Source organism: Cyanistes caeruleus, chromosome 14 (assembly GCF_971803275.1).
Source record: "Cyanistes caeruleus chromosome 14, bCyaCae1.hap1.1, whole genome shotgun sequence".
Classification (NCBI taxonomy): Eukaryota; Metazoa; Chordata; class Aves; order Passeriformes; family Paridae; genus Cyanistes; species Cyanistes caeruleus.
Window position 1 is genome coordinate 1079964 of NC_141714.1, and position 22597 is coordinate 1102560.

General features: G+C 56.7%; 1 protein-coding gene across 4 annotated transcripts in view; it reads left to right on the forward strand.

The window, feature by feature from the left end:
• Positions 1 to 22597, forward strand: part of MID2 (midline 2) — a 59531-nt gene that overhangs the window by 31338 nt on the left and 5596 nt on the right. For all 4 annotated transcript variants that reach the window (XM_086850047.1, XM_086850048.1, XM_086850049.1 and 1 more), the window contains exons 3-8: positions 10509 to 10604; positions 14477 to 14584; positions 16558 to 16706; positions 17149 to 17276; positions 18253 to 18396; positions 21716 to 21877. In XM_086850047.1, the coding sequence (XP_086706173.1) occupies positions 10509 to 10604; positions 14477 to 14584; positions 16558 to 16706; positions 17149 to 17276; positions 18253 to 18396; positions 21716 to 21877 (787 nt within the window). The remainder of the gene's footprint in view (positions 1 to 10508; positions 10605 to 14476; positions 14585 to 16557; positions 16707 to 17148; positions 17277 to 18252; positions 18397 to 21715; positions 21878 to 22597) is intronic.

The following is a 22597-nucleotide window of genomic DNA, read 5'->3' on the forward strand; positions in this document are numbered from 1 at the left end:
TGTCACAGCCCTGGATGGGTGTCACAGCCCTGGATGGGATGGGTGTCACAGCCCTGGATGGGATGGGTGTCACAGCCCCAAGATGGGTGTCACAGCCCTGGATGGGATGGGTGTCACAGCCCTGGGATGGGTGTCACAGCCCTGGGATGGGTGTCACAGCCCTGGATGGGTGTCACAGCCCAGAGATGGGTGTCACAGCCCCAAGATGAATGTAGGCAGGTTGGTTTCCTTCCCTTTGGGTTTCTTACTGAGCTTTTCCGATGGGATGGTCCCTCCCCATCCTTGGACATTCTCACCCAGCACAATCTCTTCCTCCTCCTCAGCCCTCGTTCCCACTTCCAGCTCTCATCCCTTCCAGCATGGATTGTTTGATTTCAGGCTCTGCCTGTGCCCAGCTCCCAGATGGAGGAGCAGAGATGATCCACAGGGACAGGAGCTGGCTGCCAGGGCCGTGGCAGGTGGCACTGAGGTGCTGACAGAGGCAGTAGAAGATGAGGAGGGTGAGACCCCAAACAAACCTCAGGCTGGGACAAACAGGCGGACATAATTCATACATTTATTGCCAGTTAATATTTTAGATTAAAGCAGTCTTCTGCAGTGTAACATTTTAGATTAAAAGTGTGTCCTGCAGTGTTTTGGCTCAGGAAAGCTGAATGCTATGTGATGCTCCCAGCATAAGTCGGGCTTGGTGTCACCCCTGTCACTTGTCACCAGCCTCTGGTGCTGGGTCTGGCTGATCTCTGCAGATTTCCCTGTGTCTCCTGCCATAATTTAAAATGCAGGAGTGTTAGCTTCACTCTCCAGCTAATTTTGTATTTGTAATTCAAACCATTTCTTCCCGGTGTTTAGGTGTGATTTCTGCTTCACAGCCACTTTATGTTTCCCTTCAGTTTGGGAGCAGGCAGATCTCAATCTCGATGTGCAGCCCAGATAGAGAGGAGCTGGGGAACAGGTACCTTCTTCAGGATCATTCCTTACTATTTACTTGAGTTTTGCTAATTTGGTTTGGGAGGTGAGATAGGAATTGAATGAAGTGATTAGTAAATCTTTGATAAACCCATTATCTGGTGAAAATCACAAAGTAGCTTTCATGATGCTGAATGGAAGCAGATGTTCTTTGGCAATGTATGAATCTTCCATGAGTTTCTGCTTAGCACTAAAGTCCCTGCTCAGTGCGTTCCCTCTCAATTGCATCTCTTCATTTCTGCCACAGACGCTTGCTTGTTTATTAAGGGCGGATAGGAATTTGCATAAATGACTTTCCAAATCCCAGATTTCCTTTGGCAGCCTCAGATGGGTGTTTGTGCTCCTGAGATGGCTGCTTGGAGCCTGTGGAACCCCAGCCATGGCCTGGGCCAGGTGTCCCAGGTGCCCTGGGATGGTCCCAGGCTCTGTGCCAGGGCTTTGCCCAATGAAACCCTCCTGGCTGTGAATCACCCAGAGAACCTCAGAGGGCCAGGAGGAAACTTTGATGGGAAAAGTGTTTGTTGATGCTCTTTTGGGTGGTTTGTCCTCTTCTGCCTTCAGTGATTGTTGGTGACACTGAATCTCCTGCTGCACGCCGTGTACCTCACATCAGTGTGTGTCAGGCTCCATCCCTGGAAATTCCACCTCGGAATTCTCACACACCCTGTGAGTGTTCATTCCAAAGGGCTCTTCCCAGCAGACACCTGCAGCAGTTAGCATGATTGCAGTGTCCTCAGAGCACCCCTGGAGACTGCTGTTCACTGGAGGTGGTGTCATTCCCTGTCCTGCCCTGCCTTTCCCTGCCCTTTTCCTTCCTTTTGCTTGGCCTCCCCTCCCCTCCTCTCCCCTCCCCTCCCCTCCTCTCTTTTGAGGAAAACTTTGATGGTGTTCTTTGCCTACCATGTATTCACAGAACTCCTTCAAAAGGCACAGCTTCTTTCTACCAGTCAGCTCTTCCAAGAGGATATACATATTTATGGAATGAAGCATTATCTATCTTTTATACTTGGAGAGGCTTTTGTTCACTTCAGAGCCAGCAGTGCCAGGGTGCCGGCTCATGCCTGGCAGTGGCTCCTCAAACGCTCTTAAGATGTCTCCTGGTCTGATCTCTCCTGGAGCTGTGTCATTGTTGGTTTATCTCTGGTTATCCCTCTGCCTTTGACAGCCCCTCCTGGCCCGTGCTGTGTTCTAATTCGAATCCGTGCCTGAGACTGTTGCTCTGTCTCAGGCTGTTGTGCCTGTCCTTGGGGACCTTCCCAGGGCTGTGGGTGACCCCTGGGGGCCTGGGCTGGCCCTGGGGTTTGCTGTGCCCCTCTCCCCTGAGGTGGGGGGCTCAGGACCCCGAGATCCATCACCCCTGGGGGTGCAGGGTGATGCAGGGCTTGCTGCACCCCGCTGGCCTCAGCTCCTGGAGGATGTTGGGAGGGATCTGCACTGGAAGGATCAGCACTTGGATCCCCCAGCTCCAGCATCCCCAGGAGGCAGAGGAGGAACTGGCTCCCCTGCAGCCCCCAGAGAGATCCCCCTTTGCAGGGGGGGCTTTGGGCATCGTCCCCACGATCACAGTGACACAGAGGGGTGACAGATGAGTCCCTCTGGCTGCACAGGAGAGCAGAAACCCGAGAGGATGGAAGGCTGGAAGGCTGAGACTGAAGGAGCAGGTGGACATCTGCAGTGTCTTCTTTTGGTTTCTTTTCTCTCTCTCCTCAGTTTTTGTGGTTTCATCCCTGTGGCAGAATGAAACAGGATGATTGTTAATAGTTTAATTTTCTGACAGAAGGGGTTTTTCAGGAATTCCAGTGACACTGGGGACAGCTGAGCTGCTCCCTGGGTTCCTCCCAGAATGAACCTTGGGGTGTTCTGGGGGCTGTGGGGCTGCTGGGGGCTCTGGTTCTTGTGCTCACCATCACCCATCCTGCAGTGAGCTCGGAGGGGCAGGGAGGATGATCCCCAGCCCTTCCACCCCTCGGGCCATGCAGCTGGGCTGGTGCCTACAGCACAGAACCAGAAAATGACCCCTCTCTAACTCCTGCTTTGGAAGGAACCGGGAATTACTCACTGCAGAAAAATTCCTGGAAAAAGGCATTGCTTGGAGCGCTGGAAATCTTTTCCTTCCACTCTGTCTTTTTAAAGGAATAAATAAAAATAGTGGGAAATGTGCAAATACACCCTGGGCTCACTGTGGTTTGGGAATTTTTTATAGCAAATGTAGCACATTTAATAAGATGTCTGAAAATCACATTCTTTTAAGCTGAAAAACACACGGCCTGAACTGGGGAGTAAAATCTCGGTGTTTGACTAGGACAGCTCCAACAAACAGAGTGTGCTTACATGACTCCAGGAGTGAAAACTGGCTTGTCACAGTCAGGATGAATTGAATAAAAGATTTAAACAATTTTCAATACTTCTGTAATGATACAGAAAACCAGGATAATATCCAAGTGGAGGAGAATGGCTTTGGAGAGATTGAAGCACATAAAGACTGAAGGATCTCGGTCAGCCATTCACATTTCTGCCAGGAGGAAGCAGAAGCTGCCCCTGGGTCCCTGGCAGTGCCCAGGCCAGGCTGGAGCACCTGAGACAGTGGGAGGTGTCCCTGCCATGGCAGGGGGGGCTCTGGGTCAGCTTTAAGGTCCCTCCCAGCCCAAACCAGTCTGGGATTCCCTGATTCTGGTGAGTGCCTGGGGAGCTGGGGGAGCTGCCCAGGGGCAGGCAGTGCCTGGGGTGAGGCAGTGCAGGCATTAAAGTGTCCCCTGCGGGCTGTGCTGGGAGAGCTGCTGTGGTCACACAGCCCTGTGCAGGGGCTCAGCTGCCTCCCCATGGCCTGCGCTGCCTGGCAGGACCTGGCCCAGCATGTCCTGGCTGATGAGGAGGGATGCAGGCAGGGAACAGCCCAGAGCTGCCGTGCCCTGGCACAGGGATGAAGGGAGCCAGCCTCTGCTGGAAGTCTGTTTGGTGGAAGTGTGGAAGCTGGGCTTGTCCTTGGGCAGCTCCTGCTTCTCCCTCCCAGTTCCAGGAGCTGCAGGAGTGTGCTGTGCTCTGCCAGGCCTCTGCCTTGTGCTGGGTTTCTGCTGGAGCTGCACTCTCAGGATGCAGGAGAAGGTCTGGTCACCCAGTAGCAGCGAGTGGGGCAGCAGCCTTATTCCCATCCTCTCTCATTATAGCCAGGAAAACAGCTGTTGGGAGGAAGGGGTTAAAAGCAGAAGATTTGGTGAGGAGGAATACTTCTGCTCAAAGTGACCTTGCAGCTGGGGATGCTAAGAACATCAGTGTGGGAAAACTCCATTTATTATGGGAGTTTTGTTCATCCTCTGCCTGTTTTGAGAGGTACAATTCCTGTGTAGGGGTAACACTCTCTGACAGACGTGCTGGAGCCTCCTGCTGCGAGACAGAGATCATAAAAACACACCTTGTGATAAACTGCATGTGCACAAAGCCCTCTGATATATTGGGGCAGGCAGCCCTGCCTCCTGGATGAGCTGAGCTAAAGGAGCAGGGGCAGAGCAGGGGCAGAGCAGGGTCAGTGTCAGCAGTGTCAGTGTCAGAGCAGTGGCAGGGTCAGAGCAGTGTCCTGTGTGTCTGTGTGGCTGCTGGGTGAGCTGAGCTAAAGGAGCAGGGTCCCTGTGTGTGTGTGTGTGTCCCCAGCATTGTTAGCAGGGGATGACACACACCTGCTCCTGGCATTTCCTCTGTGCTTTGGTGTCTCCCTGCTTACCTGTGTGTGCTGATTCCCCCAGGAGCCCGGTGGGGCTTGCCCAGGAGCAGCTGGTGTGGCCCAGCTCCAGCAGCAGAGCTTTTCCAGCAGCACCAGCCCTTCCTCTCGTCCCTGCAGGGAGAGCGTGGCCGTGCCAGCACTCCCAGGTGTTCAGGCTCTTACAGCATTTTGCCTGAAGGATGTTTTGGGAAGCAAAGCCCCTGCTGCTGTTCAGCAGCACAGGGACAGGGGTGAAGGAGGAGCAGGGAATGTGCACCCTGGAGCCCAGCACAAACCAAAACAATGCTCAGACCAAGCCTGCAACTAATCAGCGACTTCGGAGACACAACAGCATTAAACTAACTCCTGTGACTTTTCCCCAGGACAGCTTTGATTTACAGCAGTGCTCCCCAGGTTGTCTGTAGGAGCAGGAGCATTTGGTCACACTCCTGGCAGCAGAGGCCGAGGAGTGAGGAGCTGGGAGGAGAGTGGGACCCCAGGTCACTCCATCCACAGGTGATGGAGCAAGTTTTACCTGCAGCTGTTTCTGTCCCCTCATTTCTTCAGTTGAGATGTGCCCCAGAAGGGCAGGAGCTCTGCAGGCCTAATTCAATGCTAAATTAACCCAAGGTGAGTGGTGCTGGTGCTGGTGCTGGTGCTGGTGCTGGTGCTGCTGGCCCATAGGAGTGTGTGACACCTCCCCGTGGGTGAGGCAGCTGCATGGCAGATCCCCAGGGTGCTTTTAGCTCCTGTGGTGGGACAAGCACCAGGTTTGCTCCCCAAAAGCAGGCAGGCTGGGGTGATGCTGGTTGGCTCAGCCCAAGAGATGATGCTGCAGAAGAGGCAGCAAGACACAAATGCAGGATGTGCTGACTTGGCAGCAGCACGTGCTGCGCCTGCAAATCCCACTCTCCACTCACCCTGTTTGCTCGGGGTTTGCTGCTTTAGTTTTTCCCTCGATTTAAATTCCCAAGGAGACACAAGACACAGCAAGTGCTGATGCAGCCCACACTGGAGTGCTGTGTGGAGGAGCATGGATCCCACCTGCCTTCCTGTCCCCAGCCCCTGCTCAGCCCAGCACAGCTGCTCCTGCAGGCTCTTGACATCCCATTTACAGTTTGGAGCACGGCCACTGGAGTGGTGGATTTACCCCACTGTGAGCAGGGTCCAGCCCTAGGTGTTGCCAGGCTGGGATTGCCCTGTGCCTCCTGCCAGGTGAGGGCCTGGCTCTGGGGACGTGTCTGCAGCGCTGTGTGTGTGGGTGACTCCCTGCACAGGGCTCCTGCTGGCTGTGCTGGGAGCCCTGGCTGTGACAAACCCACCCCACCTGCATCCCAGCCCTGCTCCCCTCCAAAGCTGCTTCCAGCTGACAAAAAGAGCCAGCCAGGGTTTGAGCCTAACAGATCATCGGGGATCAAAGCTGATGAATGGGTTTGGAGCTGCTCTTTATTGCTCACCCCAGGGGTGTTGGTGGGGTGCATCCCCCAGTCCCCATCCCCTCCGTGCTGGGGGTCACTGCCAGAGCCCCTTGGCCTGGCCCAAGCTCTGTCTCTTGGCCCCTGGGCACCATCAGAGCCCCCCCAGCCCCTTTCCCCCTGCCTGGGCTCTGGGGCAGCAGCAGCCCCGAATGCTGGCAGAGCTTTCAGCTCTTGCTCAGTCTGTCTTGCTCCAGACTTGAAACGCATTAGTGTCACACGTGGCAGCTCAGTCCTGTCTCTTTGTCACTCGTCCCCTTGTCTAGGGACATTGTCTCAGCCAAGCCCAGTAGCTGACTGGCTTTGCATATTTTTCCCCAAAGTTTTTTTATTCTTGTTGGTAGGAATTGATTCTAAACACAGAATTGTGGAATCACAGAGTGGTTTGGGTTAAAAGAGACATTAAGCTCATCTTGTTCTACCCCAGCCATGGCAGGGACACCTTCCCCTGTCCCAGGCTGCTCCAGCCCCAGTGTCCAACCTGACCTTGGGCATTCCAGGGATCCAGGGGCTGCTCTGGGCACCTGTGCCAGGGCCTGCCCACCCTGCCAGGGAAGAATTCCTTCCATGAATCCAGCCAAAATGTCCCCTGTTGCAGCTGGAATCTCCTGGCTGTGTTCAGCCCCTGGGCATCCTTGGGAAGGGGAGGTGGGAGCAGCGCTGGGCTCTGGACCTGCCGTGGCCACAGAGAGGAGCCTGATGTGTGCAGCTCTCAGTGCCTTGGAAGTGTCCAGGGCTGGGCTGGACAGGGCTTGGGGCACCCTGGGATAGTGCAAGGTGTCCCTGGGGGTTGTGTGAGATGAGCTTTATGGTCCCTTCCAGACTGTTCTGTGATTTTAGTTTGGCAGCACGTGGAGTGAGAGGATGCTGCACCCACCCCACTGGCACTGTCCTGCTCCAGAATCCCCTCAGAGCAGATGGGGCTGGAGGGACCCTGCTGCAGGTCACCCTGTCCAGTGCTGCTTCCCCAGAAAGCTGCCCCAGCATTCCTGAGACAAACCAGTCAGTTCTGCCATCCCCACTGGGGTGCCTGGGGCAGGCTCAGTGCAGGGCAGAGCTGGGACAGGGACGGGGACAGGGACGGGGACAGGGACAGGGACAGGGACAGGGATGTGGGTGGAGGTTCCCACTGATCACAGCTGCCTCGTGCTGTCACCAGCCTTGTGCTTTCCAAAACGAGCGGCTCCCTCGGGAGCTCCTTGGCAGGCTCCTGCTGCCCTGGGTGATGTCCTGGTGACATCTGCCTTCCCTGTGCTGCTCCAGAGCAGTCAGAGGCACCAGTGGGAATCCTGCCCCGTGCTTGGAGCTGCCAGCCCGTCCCCAGCCAGGGGCCTGCCTGCATCCCCAGCGTGGCAGGGATCCCAGGGGGCCACTGCAGGTCCCCTGCCCTGTCAGGGGAGGCTGGTGAGCGCTGCTGGCTCCCAGGAACTGGTTTTCCTGACGCTTGGGCATGCAGGGAGCACTTTGGGGTGGGTTTGACTCGGTGCCTGCCATGGGTTTGTGCATGCACACGTGATTTGTGCTTGTGGTGTGCAGGAGGATCAGGGCAGGGATTCACCTCCATTACTGGAAGTGATTACAAATGAACAGGGGCAATGAGAAAAGCCCTGAGTAAATCGCACCAAGTATCACTCTCCAGTTTTGGCCGCCTTCCCATGAAGATAAATGCAGAAACGTGTCTGGGGTAAGGCAGAGCCAAGGGACAGCCTCTGTGCCGTGGTGCCAGGCTGAGTGTCACCCCTCGGAGCTGAGGGATGGCAGCAGCCACCCAGCCAGAGGAGAGTGTAGGGGGGTGGCTGGGGATGGATCTCCCGTGCAGGGAAGGGGTGCAGTGCTGAGCTGCTGCAGTTGTGGAGGGTTTGATCCTGTGGCTCCTCCATGCTCGGGATGGGGCAGGTTCAGCCCCTGTCCCAAGGCACTTCCCGCTGTCCCTGGCTGACCCACGGAGCACCAGTGGCTCCTGCTCAAGGCCTTTTTCTCACTTGTCTCCCCAGCTGCAGAGAAATCACCTATTTGCATTTCAGGACAGAAGGTGGAGGTTTGGGGAAATGACGGGCATTTTATAAAGCAATTAAAACCCAACCCCTGTAATTGCTGTAATTTATATACACCTACAAAATAACCAGCTGGTGCGATCCAGGCTTGAAGCCCATTTTATTTGTTTCAGCACGTCAGACAGATGGGAACGTTCCATCTGTGTTTTCCTGGGGTGCAGAGGGGCTGGCAGGGAGGCTCTGAGGGGCAGGGGAGCAGCAGAGGGCTGTGGGAGCATCGCTGCCATCAGAACAGCACCTCTGATTGCCACAGAGATGTGTGCTGAAGGGATTGGTGCTGGGGACAGGGCTCGTGTGTGCTTGTGGAGTGATGGAAAACTTGGGATGCTGCAAATGGGGTGTGGGCACGTGTGCTTCAAAGCTGTGCCTCAGCCCCCGGCCTCATCGCAGCCGGGAGGATGAAAGGAGATTGGTGCAGTTCAAAGCTGCAGCCACGCTGGTGACGAGGGAGGTAATTAGCAAGTGAAATGTTCCTTGCTGTAGTGGAATGATGTTTATAATATTGGGCTGTGAGGAGAGGGGGGTGGGAGCAGCTGGCTGTTCATTATCCATCCAGCCCCGCTCTGCAAACCCTTCTGCCATAACCGAGGCTCCCCGGGTTTTATTCCATTTCTCCAGCCCGTTCCTGCCTTCTGCCTCACTGGCCCTTGGCCGGCGTTTCCAGGGCTGCAGACGAGCTCGGGGTATTTTGGGAGGCAGTGTTTTTCAGGAGAGAGTGCTCTGCCTGTGCCCCGTGCCTGTGACTCGAGTTCTCCTGACTCAGTAGCCCCAGTCGCCTATCTGTGCAGAGGGGGGCCGTGTTTCTGGGCCTGCTGGAGCCAGGTGAAAGCCTCAGACTGCAGTTCCTACCTGCAGATGAATGAACCACCTCAGGGACCCTCTTCCAGCCCTGCAGCTTAAAATATTGATGGCTATCATTTCCTGACAAGCGCTGCAACAGGTGCCGAGTGCTTTTCTATAAAACAAAGTGCAGCTGCCAGAGCTGTGTCTCTGAACTTGTTAGCACCCACAAGCTGTGTTCCCACAGGGTGTGGATCTCCCCTCAAGTGGGGTCTGCACCCCTGCCTCACTGGATCCCTCCCTGAACGGTGCAGCCTGTGGGCACCAAAACAGGCCCAGGCATCCCTGTCCTCTCTGGTCCTGATCCACAGGCAGAGATCTGCTGGCAGGGATCTGCCCGTGATCCACTGGCCATGATCTGCTGCCCGTGATCCACTGGCCATGATCTGCTGCCCGTGATCCACTGGCCATGATGTGCTGGCCCAGATCCACTGGCCATGATCTGCTGCCAGAGATCTGCTGCCTGTGATCCACTGGCCATGATCTGCTGCCCATGATCCACTGGCCATGATGTGCTGGCCCAGATCCACTGGCCATGATCTGCTGCCAGAGATCTGCTGCCCATGATCCACTGGTCATGATCTGCTGCCCATGATCCACTAGCCATGATGTGCTGGCCCAGATCCACTGGCCATGATCTGCTGCCAGAGATCTGCTGCCCATGATCCACTGGCCATGATCTGCTGCCCGTGATCCACTGGCCATGATGTGCTGGCCCAGATCCACTGGCCATGATCTGCTGCCCATGATCCACTGGCCATGATCTGCTGCCCATGATCCACTGGCCATGATGTGCTGGCCCAGATCCACTGGCCATGATCTGCTGCCCATGATCCACTGGCCATGATGTGCTGGCCCAGATCCACTGGCCATGATCTGCTGCCCATGATCCACTGGCCATGATCTGCTGCCCATGATCCACTGGCCATGATGTGCTGGCCCCGATCCACTGGCCATGATCTGCTGCCCATGATCCACTGGCCATGATCTGCTGCCCATGATCCACTGGCCATGATGTGCTGGCTGATTGCTGCTCAGGTGAGCCAAGGGCAGCGTGGCTGGGCCAGAGGGGCTCAGTGCAGCTGAGCTCTCCCTGCCTGTGCTGCGGTAGCTCCAGATGAAGAGGAGACATCCCTCTCCCACAGCTCATCAGGCTCTTGTTCACCTCCCTCACCCTGTGCAGAACAAAACTGATGATGAAAATAGTCAAAATTCTCTCTCCAAAGGAGTGGCAAAGGGCAGGCAGCCACGCTGTCCTGTCCAGCTGGTGACACCCCAGGGCCACCGTGGGGCTGGCACGGTGTCTCCCCATGGTAGGAGCCACTGAGGACCCCCAGAGCCTTTGCCCAAAGTCCTTGCAGTGTTCCTCCCTCAGGCCGTGTGCAGGGACAGGGCCTCGGTTGCTGGCAGGGGACTGGGGACACTCCAGCTTTACTGATCTCTGTGTTTTTCCTCTTTCTCCCATTTCTGGACCTGCAGCAAACCCTGGAGACGAATCTCACCAACCTGGTGAAGCGCAACAGCGAACTGGAAAACCAGATGGCCAAACTGATCCAGATCTGCCAGCAGGTGGAGGTGGGTGAGGGCCGGGAGGGGCTGGGGGAGCTCCCAGCTCAGGGGGGCAGTGGGGATCACCCAGCTCAGGGGGGCAATGGGGATCTCCCAGCTCAGGGGGGCAGTGGGGATCACCCAGCTCAGGGAGGAAATGGGGATCACCCAGCTCAGGGGGGCAATGGGGATCACCCAGCTCAGGGAGGCAATGGGGATCACCCAGCTCCTTTCCTGGGGCTCCCCTGTGAGCAGAGGTGGCTGGGGGTGCTCCCAAGCACTGGGGGACACAGGGATGGTTCCCAGGGGCCTGAAGGAGTTGTTCTGGTTGGGGGCCACCAAGAAGGGACTCGGGCTGCTGAGCTGGCTCTGTGCTGGGGCAGCAACAGCTTCGGGTGGAAAACTGAGTGAAACCCAGTGTGGAAACTGGCTCAGGCAGGTGACACTGAGCCTGGAACAGGGCTCATCTGTGGGTGACACCGAGCCTGCAAAGAGGTCTCAGCTGGGTGACAGGGAGCCTGCAGCAATTCCTTGAACCACCAGCTCCCCACGGGACTAAACCCCAGGCTGCTCAGGGGGAGTTTGCCAGTTCCTGAGTAGTTTTCTTCACCCTCAGTACCCCAGGCCTTGCAGGGTGTGCAAGTCCTGTGCCTCCCCAAGCCCTGCCATGGGCCAGCAGGATGCAGGAATGCTGTGCTGGGATGTGGGATGTTGCCTCAGGAGCTGGCAGTAGGATGGAGGGATGCTGTGGGGGAAGGTGTGGCAGGATGCAGGGATGCTGCTGCAGGGCAAGGGATCTCCTGTGCTGGGTGCAGCTGTTTGCCCACAGCAAAGCAGCCATGGGGCACTTCCCAGGGGCTGCAGCTTGTCCCTCAGGTCCTGAATTCAGAGCAGGGGCTGCAGTTTGTCCCTCAGCTCCTGCACCGGAGCAGGGGCTGCAGTTTGTCCCTCAGCTCCTGCAGTTTGTCCCTCAGCTCCTGCAGTTTGTCCCTCAGCTCCTGCACTGGGAGCAGCCAGGTTTTGGGGCTGCAGAGGCGTTTCAGGCCCTGTGGCTGCTGCAGGCAGCGTCAGCGCTTTGTTCCTCGCTCCCTCAGCAATGTCCTGATGATCTGGCAAGAGGGGGCGAGTGCAGAAACCCTTTCTGTGAGTGCCAGCGGGGCCGAGTGTGCCACCAGCAGCTGGCAGCCACTGTCACAGTGTGCCAGGAGAAGGAGGGGGCTGAGATGCTCTGAACTTCCAGCCAAAGTAAGGAGCAGAAAAATCCCACTTGGCTCTGCAGCACTGCTGGCCTTTGTGTCCCTGGTGCTGTCCTGCTTCTCCCCCTGGGCATCACTCTGCAAATGGCTTTGGTGGAGCTGTCTCTCCTGGGCCTCCTCTTCCCCAGGGCTCAGTGGGCTTGGGCTGGCTCTGGGAACACGGATAGCAAACGGATCTGTGGCAGAGAGAGAGGAGCCAGGACGCCCTTGCAGAGCTCTGGCGACAGTCACCAGCCCTTGCTGCTCTGATGGGCCGTTCTTTGGCTCTGAGAACCCACCAGGGATGGAGAAGGATGTGGCTGGATGTCCTTCCAAACCCCTTCCTTTGAATCCAGCTCCAGTGTCTTAATGACCTGACATAGGATAAATTGAAAGATATTTGGTATTTCTGTCTGATCCTCAGAATCTGAGACCTCTAAGCTGTCATTTTGACAGAGTTTGGGAGTTTTCAGCTTTGTCAGATACTCTGCTTAAAATAACAGTTGAAATAACATTTCTCAGCTATGCTGGATGCGCAGCCGGGCCCTTGGAGGCACCTTCACAGAGAGCACAGTAAACTGTGAAGCAGAAAATATCTCTGCTCCCCATCAGTCTGATTGCAGGGAATTTTGCTTTTGAGCTATTTGTGGGCAAGGCACACAGGCAGGCACATGCAGTGCCCTGTCCCCTGCCCCTCAGACACATTCAGTGCAAATGTCACGGCAGGTCCAGAGCACGGTGCCAGCAGCGCCTTGGGGACAGCATTCACCCCTGAGAAGGGCCCTGTGCTGCCCCTCAGAGTGACTCTGGGGCCGGGAGGCTGCACTGGGTGAGGCAGAAACGGCCAAATCCTGTGGCAGTGATGGAAATGTGGCCCAAGGAGAGCAGGTAGTAACCGGGCAGAGAAGCTGGGTTTGTCCATAGGGCTGGTGCCAGCCCAGTGTCCCCACTGTGGGGGGAGCAGGAGCTGCATTGTCCCGTGGGACTGTGGCCTCTGTGTCAGGGCAGCCTCAGTGAGCTCCTGCTGTCCCCAGGGCACAGCAGAAACCTGCTGAGGACTGTGGAGGTGGGATGGGCTCCTCAGCTCATCCCCGAGCTGCCGGGGCGTGCGGGAGGAGGATTGCCTGGTGTGAGTCAGGCTGTGGGATGCTGTTTCTCATCCCCATGAGGTGTAGGACAGGCTTTTCCCAGAGCTGAGTTTATTCCAGGACTGTTGTCCCTAGCACATTCCCCCTCAGCACTGAGGTGGGTGAAATGTTTTTTTCTCTCCCTTGTTACAACCGAAAGCTGCCCAGATTTCCTGCAGCCCCAGCACTGCTGCGTCCTCACCCCAAACACAGCATTTCCCTGGGAGCTGGTTCATCCCTGCAGTGCTTTGGCCACTGCCCAGGTGGTTTTGGGCCAGGGATTTGCCAGTGGAGCAGTGCTGGTCTGCAGTACCCCCTCCATGCTCTGCTGGCCCTTTGGGGGAACCCCAGCCTCGAAAATGCTCCTTTTTTGGCAGAAGGCAACTGGGAAAGGGACTGTGGTGTCCTCTGCAGCTTTACCTGCCTTCAGCCCCACAACATGAGCATGGCTGAGGGCAGGTTCCTTGCCTGGGCAGGTTTTCAGATTGAGGCTGTGGATGGCTACGGGTTTACATTGTCCTGGAGCCATCCTGGAAGGGGATGCTCCGGGCCTGAGCTGCACCTTGGTGGGAGCAATGGGCCCAGGGCCGAGCTGAGGTGCCCCAACCTCCCCTCCTGTCCCTTGGCCCATTTCCTTCCCTCCCCTTGCTGTGCTGAGCCTTCAGCCTCATCTTCGCTCCCGTGCCCCAGAAGCTGAGTGAGAGGGGGTTCCAGGGAAGCTGGGATGACAGCCATCCCTGTGGGCACACACACAGCTCTGGGGCACCCTGGTGCTGCCAGCTCAGCCACAGCATCCCTGCCACAGCAGCTTGCTGCAGGCTCCAAGCCCTGGGGCTGTTCCCTGCCCCCTGCCAGTGCAGCAGATTGGGAAGATTTTCCGCTGTTTTTCCTCAGTGGAGCTCTCTTTGCAGACCATCAGCTGTCTCCCACTCCAGTGTTGCATAATCTGCTGGCCAGGTTTAAAAAAAGATCCTGTAGCAAAAATGTGGTTCACTCAAGGCTGCCTTGTTTCAGAGGGATTTGGGAATATGAAATGAGGAAAACTGAATTCTGTCCTGTAGTGTGCTTTAATGAAGTGCTGGGGCTCGAATCCTCTTCCATGAAGTGCATTCCCCCCTGTCCTGTCCTGTCTGTCCTGTCCATCCTTCCATGGATACTGCTCTTCCCTGGGGGCACAGGACTGGACCCAGTGTGCACAGCCATGAGAGTGTGCTGTGTGTCCTTCCTAAAACCTGTGGGTCTTACATCCCTCCCAACACCTGTGAGCTGTGTGTCCCTCCTAAAACCTGTGTGTGTCCCTCCCAACACCTGTGTGTCCCTCCCAACACCTGTGTGACCCTCCCAACACCTGTGTGTCCCTCCCAACACCTGTGTGTCCCTCCCAACACCTGTGTGACCCTCCCAACACCTTTGTGACCCTCCCAACACCTGTGTGTCCCTCCCAACACCTGTGTGACCCTCCCAACACCTGTGTGTCCCTCCCAACACCTGTGTGCTGTGTGACCCTCCCAACACCTGTGTGCTGCTGCTCCTCCAGGTGAACACAGCCATGCACGAGGCCAAGCTGATGGAGGAGTGTGATGAGCTGATGGAGATCATCCGCCAGCGCAAGCAGGTCATCGCCGTCAAGATCAAGGAGACAAAGGTGAGGGGTCCCAGCTCAGGTGTCCCTGGCCACAGGTGCCCTCCAGGGTGTGCCCCTCCCATCTGGGACGGGCCAGCCCGGGCAGAGGGGCTGCAGAGCCTGTGCTCCCTTGCCAAGAAGAGTTTGCTTTGGGCAGAGCCCGTGCCTCTCCTTGGCCAAACTCGGGGTGTCCCCTGGTGCTGCTCTCCGTGTCCAGGTGTCTGTCGCTGCCCCAGGCTCCTCTGCCAAGGAGAAAGCGTGAGCCTGGAGGAGGAACAGTGTGTTGGTTAGCGTGACAAGCTGGTGCAGAGGCTTGGATCACTCCAGACAGCTTCCTCAGGGCCCTTCACCACTGTGCTTCTAATGGAACAGTGTGGAATTGATACTGAAGGGCCACAGTCCACTGCTGCAGAGAGAGCAGAGGCTGCACCTTCTGCATTGCAGCACAGCTGGGGGGAGCTGCTTCTCACCCTCATCTTTGTGGGAGTGTTTGGACCTTTCCTCCAGTGGTTCCAGGTGTTTCCCAGCGCTTTCCATGTGTAGCATCCCACCCCAGAGGGGAAGGGAGCACCCAAGATTCATAGATGCTCATGGTGGAAAGGAATGATAAATGTCAGATGTTCAGCAAAAGCTTATCAGGTTTTATTGGTCAGCTGCAAATAGTTTATTTGGCATGGAGATTGTTCTGTACTGATCTCCCAGTTTAAGCACACAGTGATGGGTTTTGGATAAAGGGGTAGGGTGAAAGGGAAGGGAGAGAGGGAGGTGAATTAAAGCAAGAGAAAGACAGAGTGGAGCTCATCAGTCCTGGTTCCAGCATCAATCCAGTTAACAGTGTCCAGGCTCCTGGGGGACCATTCTAGAGATCCCTTTTGCCTGCCCTGGGGAGTTCTCAGTTTCTCTGCAAATCAGTTCTCATGCACAGCCCATTCTTCCAGAGCTTTCTGGAAATGGGTCAGAGGCTCTGGGGGTCTTTGGTGATCTCAAGGGGTGGCTCTGGGGGTGCCCAGGGGAGCCTGCATGACCCCGTTGCTGGGTTGCCTGTGTTGGGAGGGACACACAGCTCTCCCCAAGCTTGGGTGTTCCAGCAGGGTACCTGAATACTGCTGCTGCCCGGGCAGTCGGGAGCGGGTTCCACCACCAGCACAGCTCCAGGACACCCTGGCAGCTGTGGGAGCTTTGAAATCCTGCATCTACCCCAAGCACTCCAGGGAACATATTTTATGTAACGGTGCCGTCTGCCGGTCCATCTGTCTGTCTGCTTGCTCTTCCCACCCTCTTCCTTGGCTGTTCCAGGCTCTGCTGTCCAGTTCCAGCCATGCTTAGAAGGGCCTGGAAGCTCCAAGATGTTGTTTTCCTACATTTGGCAGCTGGGTAGAGGCGAAGGGCACAGATTAGTGCCCAAACGCTCTGCAGAAGCGGTGGAGGAGGGAGCAACCTCTAGGGGCTGTGGCTGTTTTGAAGTGCTCCAGCTGAAGAGCAAGGAATTCTGCTTTCCTGCTGGATTGCCATTTGGTTTTCCATTTGTTCTGCCCTGCCTTTCCTGGCAAATGGCCCAACGGATGTGTGAAGCCTGGGAGGAGGGAGGGGAGAAGATGCAGATTCCCTCATACCTTGCTCACGCAGCAGGTCGGTTCAGCAGCTGCGAATGTGACGTTTTCCATCAGCTCTGTGAACGCTTTCCCCGCTCCTGGGGTTCCCTTGGCCTGTGCTGAGCGGCAGGAGGCTCATGGCAGCGTGCTCTCCTCAGAGAGAGGATGCCTTGCCTCGCTCTCCAGCATCCCTCAGCCCCAGGACCCTCTGAGCAGGCTCAGGCCGTGTCCTGGGGCAGGCCCAGCAGGATTTAACGTGGGAAATGCTTTCTGCCCTCCCTCCTCGGGGCCGCTGGGACAGCCCTGTGCCGTTCCTCTGCTCCTTGCTCTGTCAGCTCCTGGCTTGGGATGGTTCCCCCCGTGCCTGTCGGCTCCTGAGCGCGGCTGTGTGCTCCCCTGCAGGTGATGAAGCTGCGGAAGCTGGCCCAGCAGGTCGCCAACTGCCGGCAGTGCCTGGAGCGCTCCACGGTCCTCATCAACCAGGCCGAGCACATCCTGAAGGAGAACGACCACGCACGGTTCCTGCAGACTGCCAGGAACGTGGCCGAGAGGTGGGCTGGGCTCGGGCACTGCTGCTGCTGCTGGCCCCTGCTTCGGGTCCCTGGCCAGAGATGACCCAGCTCCCCTGCAGTCACCTCCCAGGAGATCCACAGCCACCCCTGCAGCCTCCCACGAGCTCTGGGTTCCCATCCCTCACAGGACAGTGCTGCCTGGCAGCTCCTAACAGCACTGCAAGCAATTCCCCTTCCCTGGGTGGGAGAGTGCTGGAGATGCCGGTCCAGAGGCACTTCAGGGGCCAATCAAAGCTGCAAACCCCAGGGATGGAGCCCCCACTCTCAGGGAAGCTGTCCCCAGGTAGCCCACGCTCCTGGCCAGGGTCTGTAGGTGCAGGCTGGTTTCCTGGCAGCAGCTGAGGCACAGGCAGGCTGCCCCCATCCCTGTGCCTCCCTCCTGCACCCTGCAGCGAACTGACGGTCCCTCCTTTCCTTCCAGGGTCGCCATGGCAACTGCATCCTCGCAAGTCCTGATACCAGATATCAATTTTAATGATGCCTTTGAAAACTTCGCTTTAGATTTTTCCAGAGAGAAGAAGCTGCTGGAGGGGCTGGATTATCTGACAGGTGAGTGCCCAGGGGTGCTCCCCTCCCTTCCCCTCAGCCCCTGGCCTGTGCTCCACCAAGGGCTGGCAGAGCTGTGCTAGGACTCAGCCAGTGACAAGCGCCAGGTCAGCTGTGGCAGAGCGGGGCCTGTGCTGTCCCCAGGACAGTGACGTGTCCCCGTCCTCCTGGTTCACCCTGCTGTTCCTGGAGGAGCCATGGAAAGGTCCAGAAAGATTAAAAACTATGGTCTCTGTGACCTGGTGGGGGAGGCTGAAGTCCGTAAGGATGCAAGAGGGATAAGGATTATATAAGGATCCATAAGGATTACAGAGGAGGAATGATGAATTAACCAATTATTATATTTCTAGGGCACGCTCTGCTTTAACATTTCCCTTTTCCTGCCCTTTTTCTGGGTCACTTGGTCCCAAACTATGAGCTCTGCTGGGCAGGACCTCAGTGTGCCCCTCAGTGCTGCCCTGATGCCCCAGCACAGACTGATCCCTGCCCTGGGGGTCTGGGAGCAGCAGTGCTGCTGGGCCAGCCTGTGCTGGAGCACTGGAGGGATGAGAGCTACAGGGAGATGAGGACATCCTCACTCACCCAAATCTGATTTTGGCACCGTGAGGCAGATCAGCTTTCAGTGAAAGATTAGCACAAGCATGTCCAGGTCAGTTATGGGATAAAATACTTACTCCACAATTGGTTCAGGGAAATGGGTGGATTTGGAAGTGGGTTCTCAGCCTGTTTCAGGGTGGGGGTGTCAGACCCGATGGAGCAGCAGTGAAAACCCTGTGCTCTGACTTCTGGATGCCTTGTTAAACTAAAAAGTTTTGTTCAGTGGGGAACACAATGACAGATAAACTGAGGGAGTTTTTGGTGTTGGGACTCTACTCCTGCCTCAAGCCCGTCTCAGCCCAAGCATGAGTGAAAAAGCCCTGGGTTTTTAGGGAAGGAAGGCCCAAACTGACCAAAGTGTGTGGTCTGTGCCATCCCACAGCACCAAACCCGCCGTCAGTCCGCGAGGAGCTGTGCACAGCCTCCCACGACACCATCACCGTGCACTGGATCTCCGAGGACGAGTTCAGCGTCAGCTCCTACGAGCTGCAGTACACCATCTTCACTGGCCAGGCCAACTTCATCAGTAAGTCACCACACTGCCCTCCAGCAAGGAATCCATGCTGCCCACACGCTGCTCCATCCTTGGAAGTGTCCAAGGCCAGCTTGGAGCACCCTGGGAGAGTGGGAGGTGTCCCTGCCCATGGCAGGGAGTGCCACTGGATCAGCTTTAAGGTCCCTTCCAACCCAGACTGTTCTGGGATTCTGTAAGGAAAAGGTTCTCAGGTTCATCAGTGGGTTTAAAGGCTGGGTATTTGTGGAGAAAAGAGCAGCAAAGGATCTACCAAGGGCTGGTGGATGTGAGCAGGGGACACCTCTGTGCTGGGGGGCATCCCTGAGGTGCTCTGGTCCGCACTCGGTGTCATCAGCCCTGACTTGCTGGAGCACTGGAGGCTCCTGTGCAGCTCCGTGTACCTGGGATCACACGGGGGGCAGCGCTGGCTGCTCTGTGGCTGATAACTAACGTGCTTTATAAACCCTCTGGACATATTCCCAGGCCATTTTTCATGAAGATTGCTGCCATACTGAGTTTTCCACACCGCCACAGATTTGTCTCACAGGGCTGGGATTTGATTTGGGCACTGAGGACAGTCATTGATGTCTAAGGAAGTTTTACTCCTGGCTTTCCTAGCAGCACTTGCCTTTGTGAGCAGCTCTGACCAGGTGGCTCAGAGTGGGGGTTTGGGCTGTCAGTCTGTCCCGCTGGCCGGAAGGACGCTGGCAGCGGAAGCACGGTGTCACGGCTCCGGAAGGCTGTTCAGTGCACTCTGAAATGTGCAGGAAGCTGCCAGAGAAAGTTCCCTGTGACTTTCCAGGCTGGATCTCACCTCCTCAGCCCCGGCCCAGCCTTTGCCCTTGTTTTGGAGAGGAAGATGATGCGTTTCCTTTCCATGGAGGCTGCCGCAGCCAGACCCGCCCTGCCCGGCTCTCCTCTCCCTCCCAGCCGGAGCACGTTGTCTCCAGCACTTTGTCCTCTGGAAGCCTGGAGAGCTCAGCCACCTCTCTGGCCCTGCTCTTGGATGGCCACCAGCTCCATGTCCCCTGCGCTTCCAGCTGGGGACTTGCTGGTGTCACTGAGTGCTTTTGGTGGGGAGGGACGTCGGAAGGGCCCTGTGCCAGCTCTGTGCGCTTCAGGCTGACAGCCTGCTCAGGGCTTGCTTGTTGAGGAAGAAGGACTGTCCAGGGATGGAGCAGCAGTGCTTCCTCACCCTCAGCCAGGAGGATTTTTCCCTTTTCCACTCAGGATTTCCCCTGCTGCAGCTCATGCCCTTGGCCTGGGACACCGCCAGGGAAGGATCTGGCTCTCACCTTTTCCCACGTGCCACGTGAGTGGCCTGGAGTCCCATACACCCAGGGACTTGGGAATGAGTCCCCTGCCCGCCTCTGGGGTCTGACACAGGCACTGGGAAAGGAGGAGCTGTGGGGACCACGAGGGTGAGGAACAGTGAGGGCAGTGCTGGAGGAGAGCCCGGAGGGTCACATGTCAGAAGTGTCCTCCTTGGCCAGCCAGCAACCTCCAAGTTGCTTTTTGTAGGAGGAGTGAGGAAATCAGTTAAATCCCTGAGAGGAAAATGAATAACTTACTGTCCCTTGGAATAGCACAGTCTGGGTGATGGGACCATGTGAGCCTGGGCTGAACTCGTGTGAGGAGACACTGGAGCACTAAGCAGGAGCTGGGAGCCTGACCAGGAGAGGAAATACCTTTCCAAGGTGTGCAGAGCTGGCCTGTGGAACCAATCCCCTTCACGCTTCCATCAAAGCCAAGAGCTTGGCAAGAGCCAGACATTTTTATGGATGATGAGTGCTACAATGAAAGGGAATTTTTAAGCTTTGGCAGGGGTAGGAGAGAGGAGGTTGGTCTTCAGGGCCAAGCTCTTGGAGATTGTTTTGCGAAAGAAACCTACATGGAAGGTCAAGTCCTTGTGGCTGTGCTCTCTCAGCCACCTGGTTCCTCCCGATGGGGCATCCCCAGCTGCTCCCTCCTGCAGGAAGGTGACACCGAGCAGGCTGGGCTGGAAACTGCTCCAACGAGAGCAGCTCTGCGTGCAGGCTGCAATCAGGATCACATCTGTTTTATTTTCTACTTCACATCACACTGCTCTGCCCCTCGGCCATTCCCACGTGTATCCCAAACCAAATTCAGGGTGACAGGGACTGCAACCTGCCCTTGTCCTGCGGCTGAGCCAGCCACTCAAGAGAAATGAGTTGGAAGCTGTTGCAGAAGAGGTGTGGAGCATTCCCAGCTCCTGCCTCCCAGCCCTGCACATGTTGAAAACCCCCCAGATTCACTCCTCACCTCGCACCAGATCTCAGAAGCCTCCAGCTACTTCCATGCTTCCTTATTCCTTTTGGCTCGAAGCCCTGCTCCTGTGCTGTGATAGCTGCCCTGGTTTCCCCACAGCACCCTTGTTCCCAGTTCCAGCTACTCAAGGCAGCTGCAGGTGATCTTCATCCCAGTCCTGCTGCTGGCAGGAGCAGCCTCAGTGGCACCATGTAAGGCTTTTCCCCTTTCCTGGAGTGCCATGTCTCCCCACCAGAGGTACAGCACTGCCTTTCCACACATGCCAGGCCCTGTAACTCAGACACTGCAGATCACTGCAGCAGTCAGCTTGGCACCTCCATGGTCTTGGATTCTTCGTTCCTTCCCATTTCCAGGAAGAGTTCGGCCTCCTGAATGATTTCCAAGCATCTGGATCCCTTCACTGGGAGCTCATTCTCTTTGAACCACTCTGCACACCAGTCTAGTCAGGGAGCCAACATCAGCCTCCCTTAGCCATGGATTATTGCTTCCCACCCTGGTGCACTGAGGACTGGGCAGGAGCAAGGTTCAGTTGCAAACACGTTGATTTGGGTGCAGATAAATCCCTTTCTGCTGCTGGAGTTGCACACTGCGGCCCTGGAGCAGGAGGGAGGCTGTCCTGCAGGAGCAGAGACATGTGAGAGTGACAGTGGGCTGGTGCTGGGAGGGTGGTGGGATGATGGTGGCTGTCACCCCCTCCCAGGCACCAGCAGCTTCCTCTGCCATCTGCCCAGACTGGAAGGTGCTGCTGGCTGAATTTCCCTCTCTGCACCCTTTCCCCATCACTTCCCGTGGCAGCATCCCGAGATGCCAGCACTGAAGCCCTGGCCCTGCCTTACCAACATTGCCTTTATGTGAAAATGAAAAAGATTCTGTGTTGCAGGGATTTATCATCTCTAGAAATTTCCCTGCAGACACTCCGAGCTGCCAGGCAGGGGTAAAACCTTCCGAGGGACACGCGGGCGTGAGCTCCGCATCAGCAGCACGGGGCTTTCTACTCTGTCCTTCCCTGGGAATGAATGTCTGCCCCTCTCCTGCACTCCAGGTCTCTACAACTCCATGGACAGCTGGATGATCGTCCCCAACATCAAGCAGAACCACTACACGGTGCACGGGCTGCAGAGCGGCACCCGCTACATCTTCCTGGTGAAGGCCATCAACCAGGCGGGCAGCAGGAACAGCGAGCCCGCCCGCCTCAAGACCAACAGTAGGTGTCCAGGCCCTGAGCTGGCCGCGACAGGGGGGACAGGGCACAGTTTCCTGGGCACTGGGGTTAGGGTTAGGCAGGCTGAGTGCTCGTGGGGAGCGGGCAGAGGGATGGAAACGCCGCACAGCTCGTGTGGGATTGTGGTTTTGGTGCTAAAGCACCTTCCACAAGGATCTATCCCTCCCTTCCCACTCAGGGCTGGAGAGCCATGTGGCACTGATGGGCACGTCCCCCTCTGCCACCAGTTTGGTGTTCCTCTGCTATCTGTGTTTGTGGAAGCTTCTGAATTCCTGGAAGTTTGATTTAGCCATATACGTGGATATAATATATATTGATTCATTTCCTTCTGTGGCCAGCCTCAGGGGACAAAGGCTCCTTTGGGTGTCCAGTGGTGCTGCTCCCCTGTGCTGCAGCCCCAGCTTGTCCTCACTGGCTTTTCCTCCTGCTGGTCTTTGGGACCAGGGCTTCTCCTTTTCCAGTGGACAGTATCCAGAGGATATCACACCCACGCTTTCCCACTGCTGTAACCTTGCTGGAAGTGTCAGCAGCTCAGCACAGAAAGGGCCCACATTTCCCAGAGCGTTCTGTTCCTGCAGGGACGTCTGGGAGATCTCCCCATGGCCAGAAGGTTGGTGCCAGGACACGGCGCTGTCAGTGCTGCCACCAGATCTGCGCTCCTGGGGAGAGCAGGCTTGGTTCAGTGACAGAGAGAGACCATCC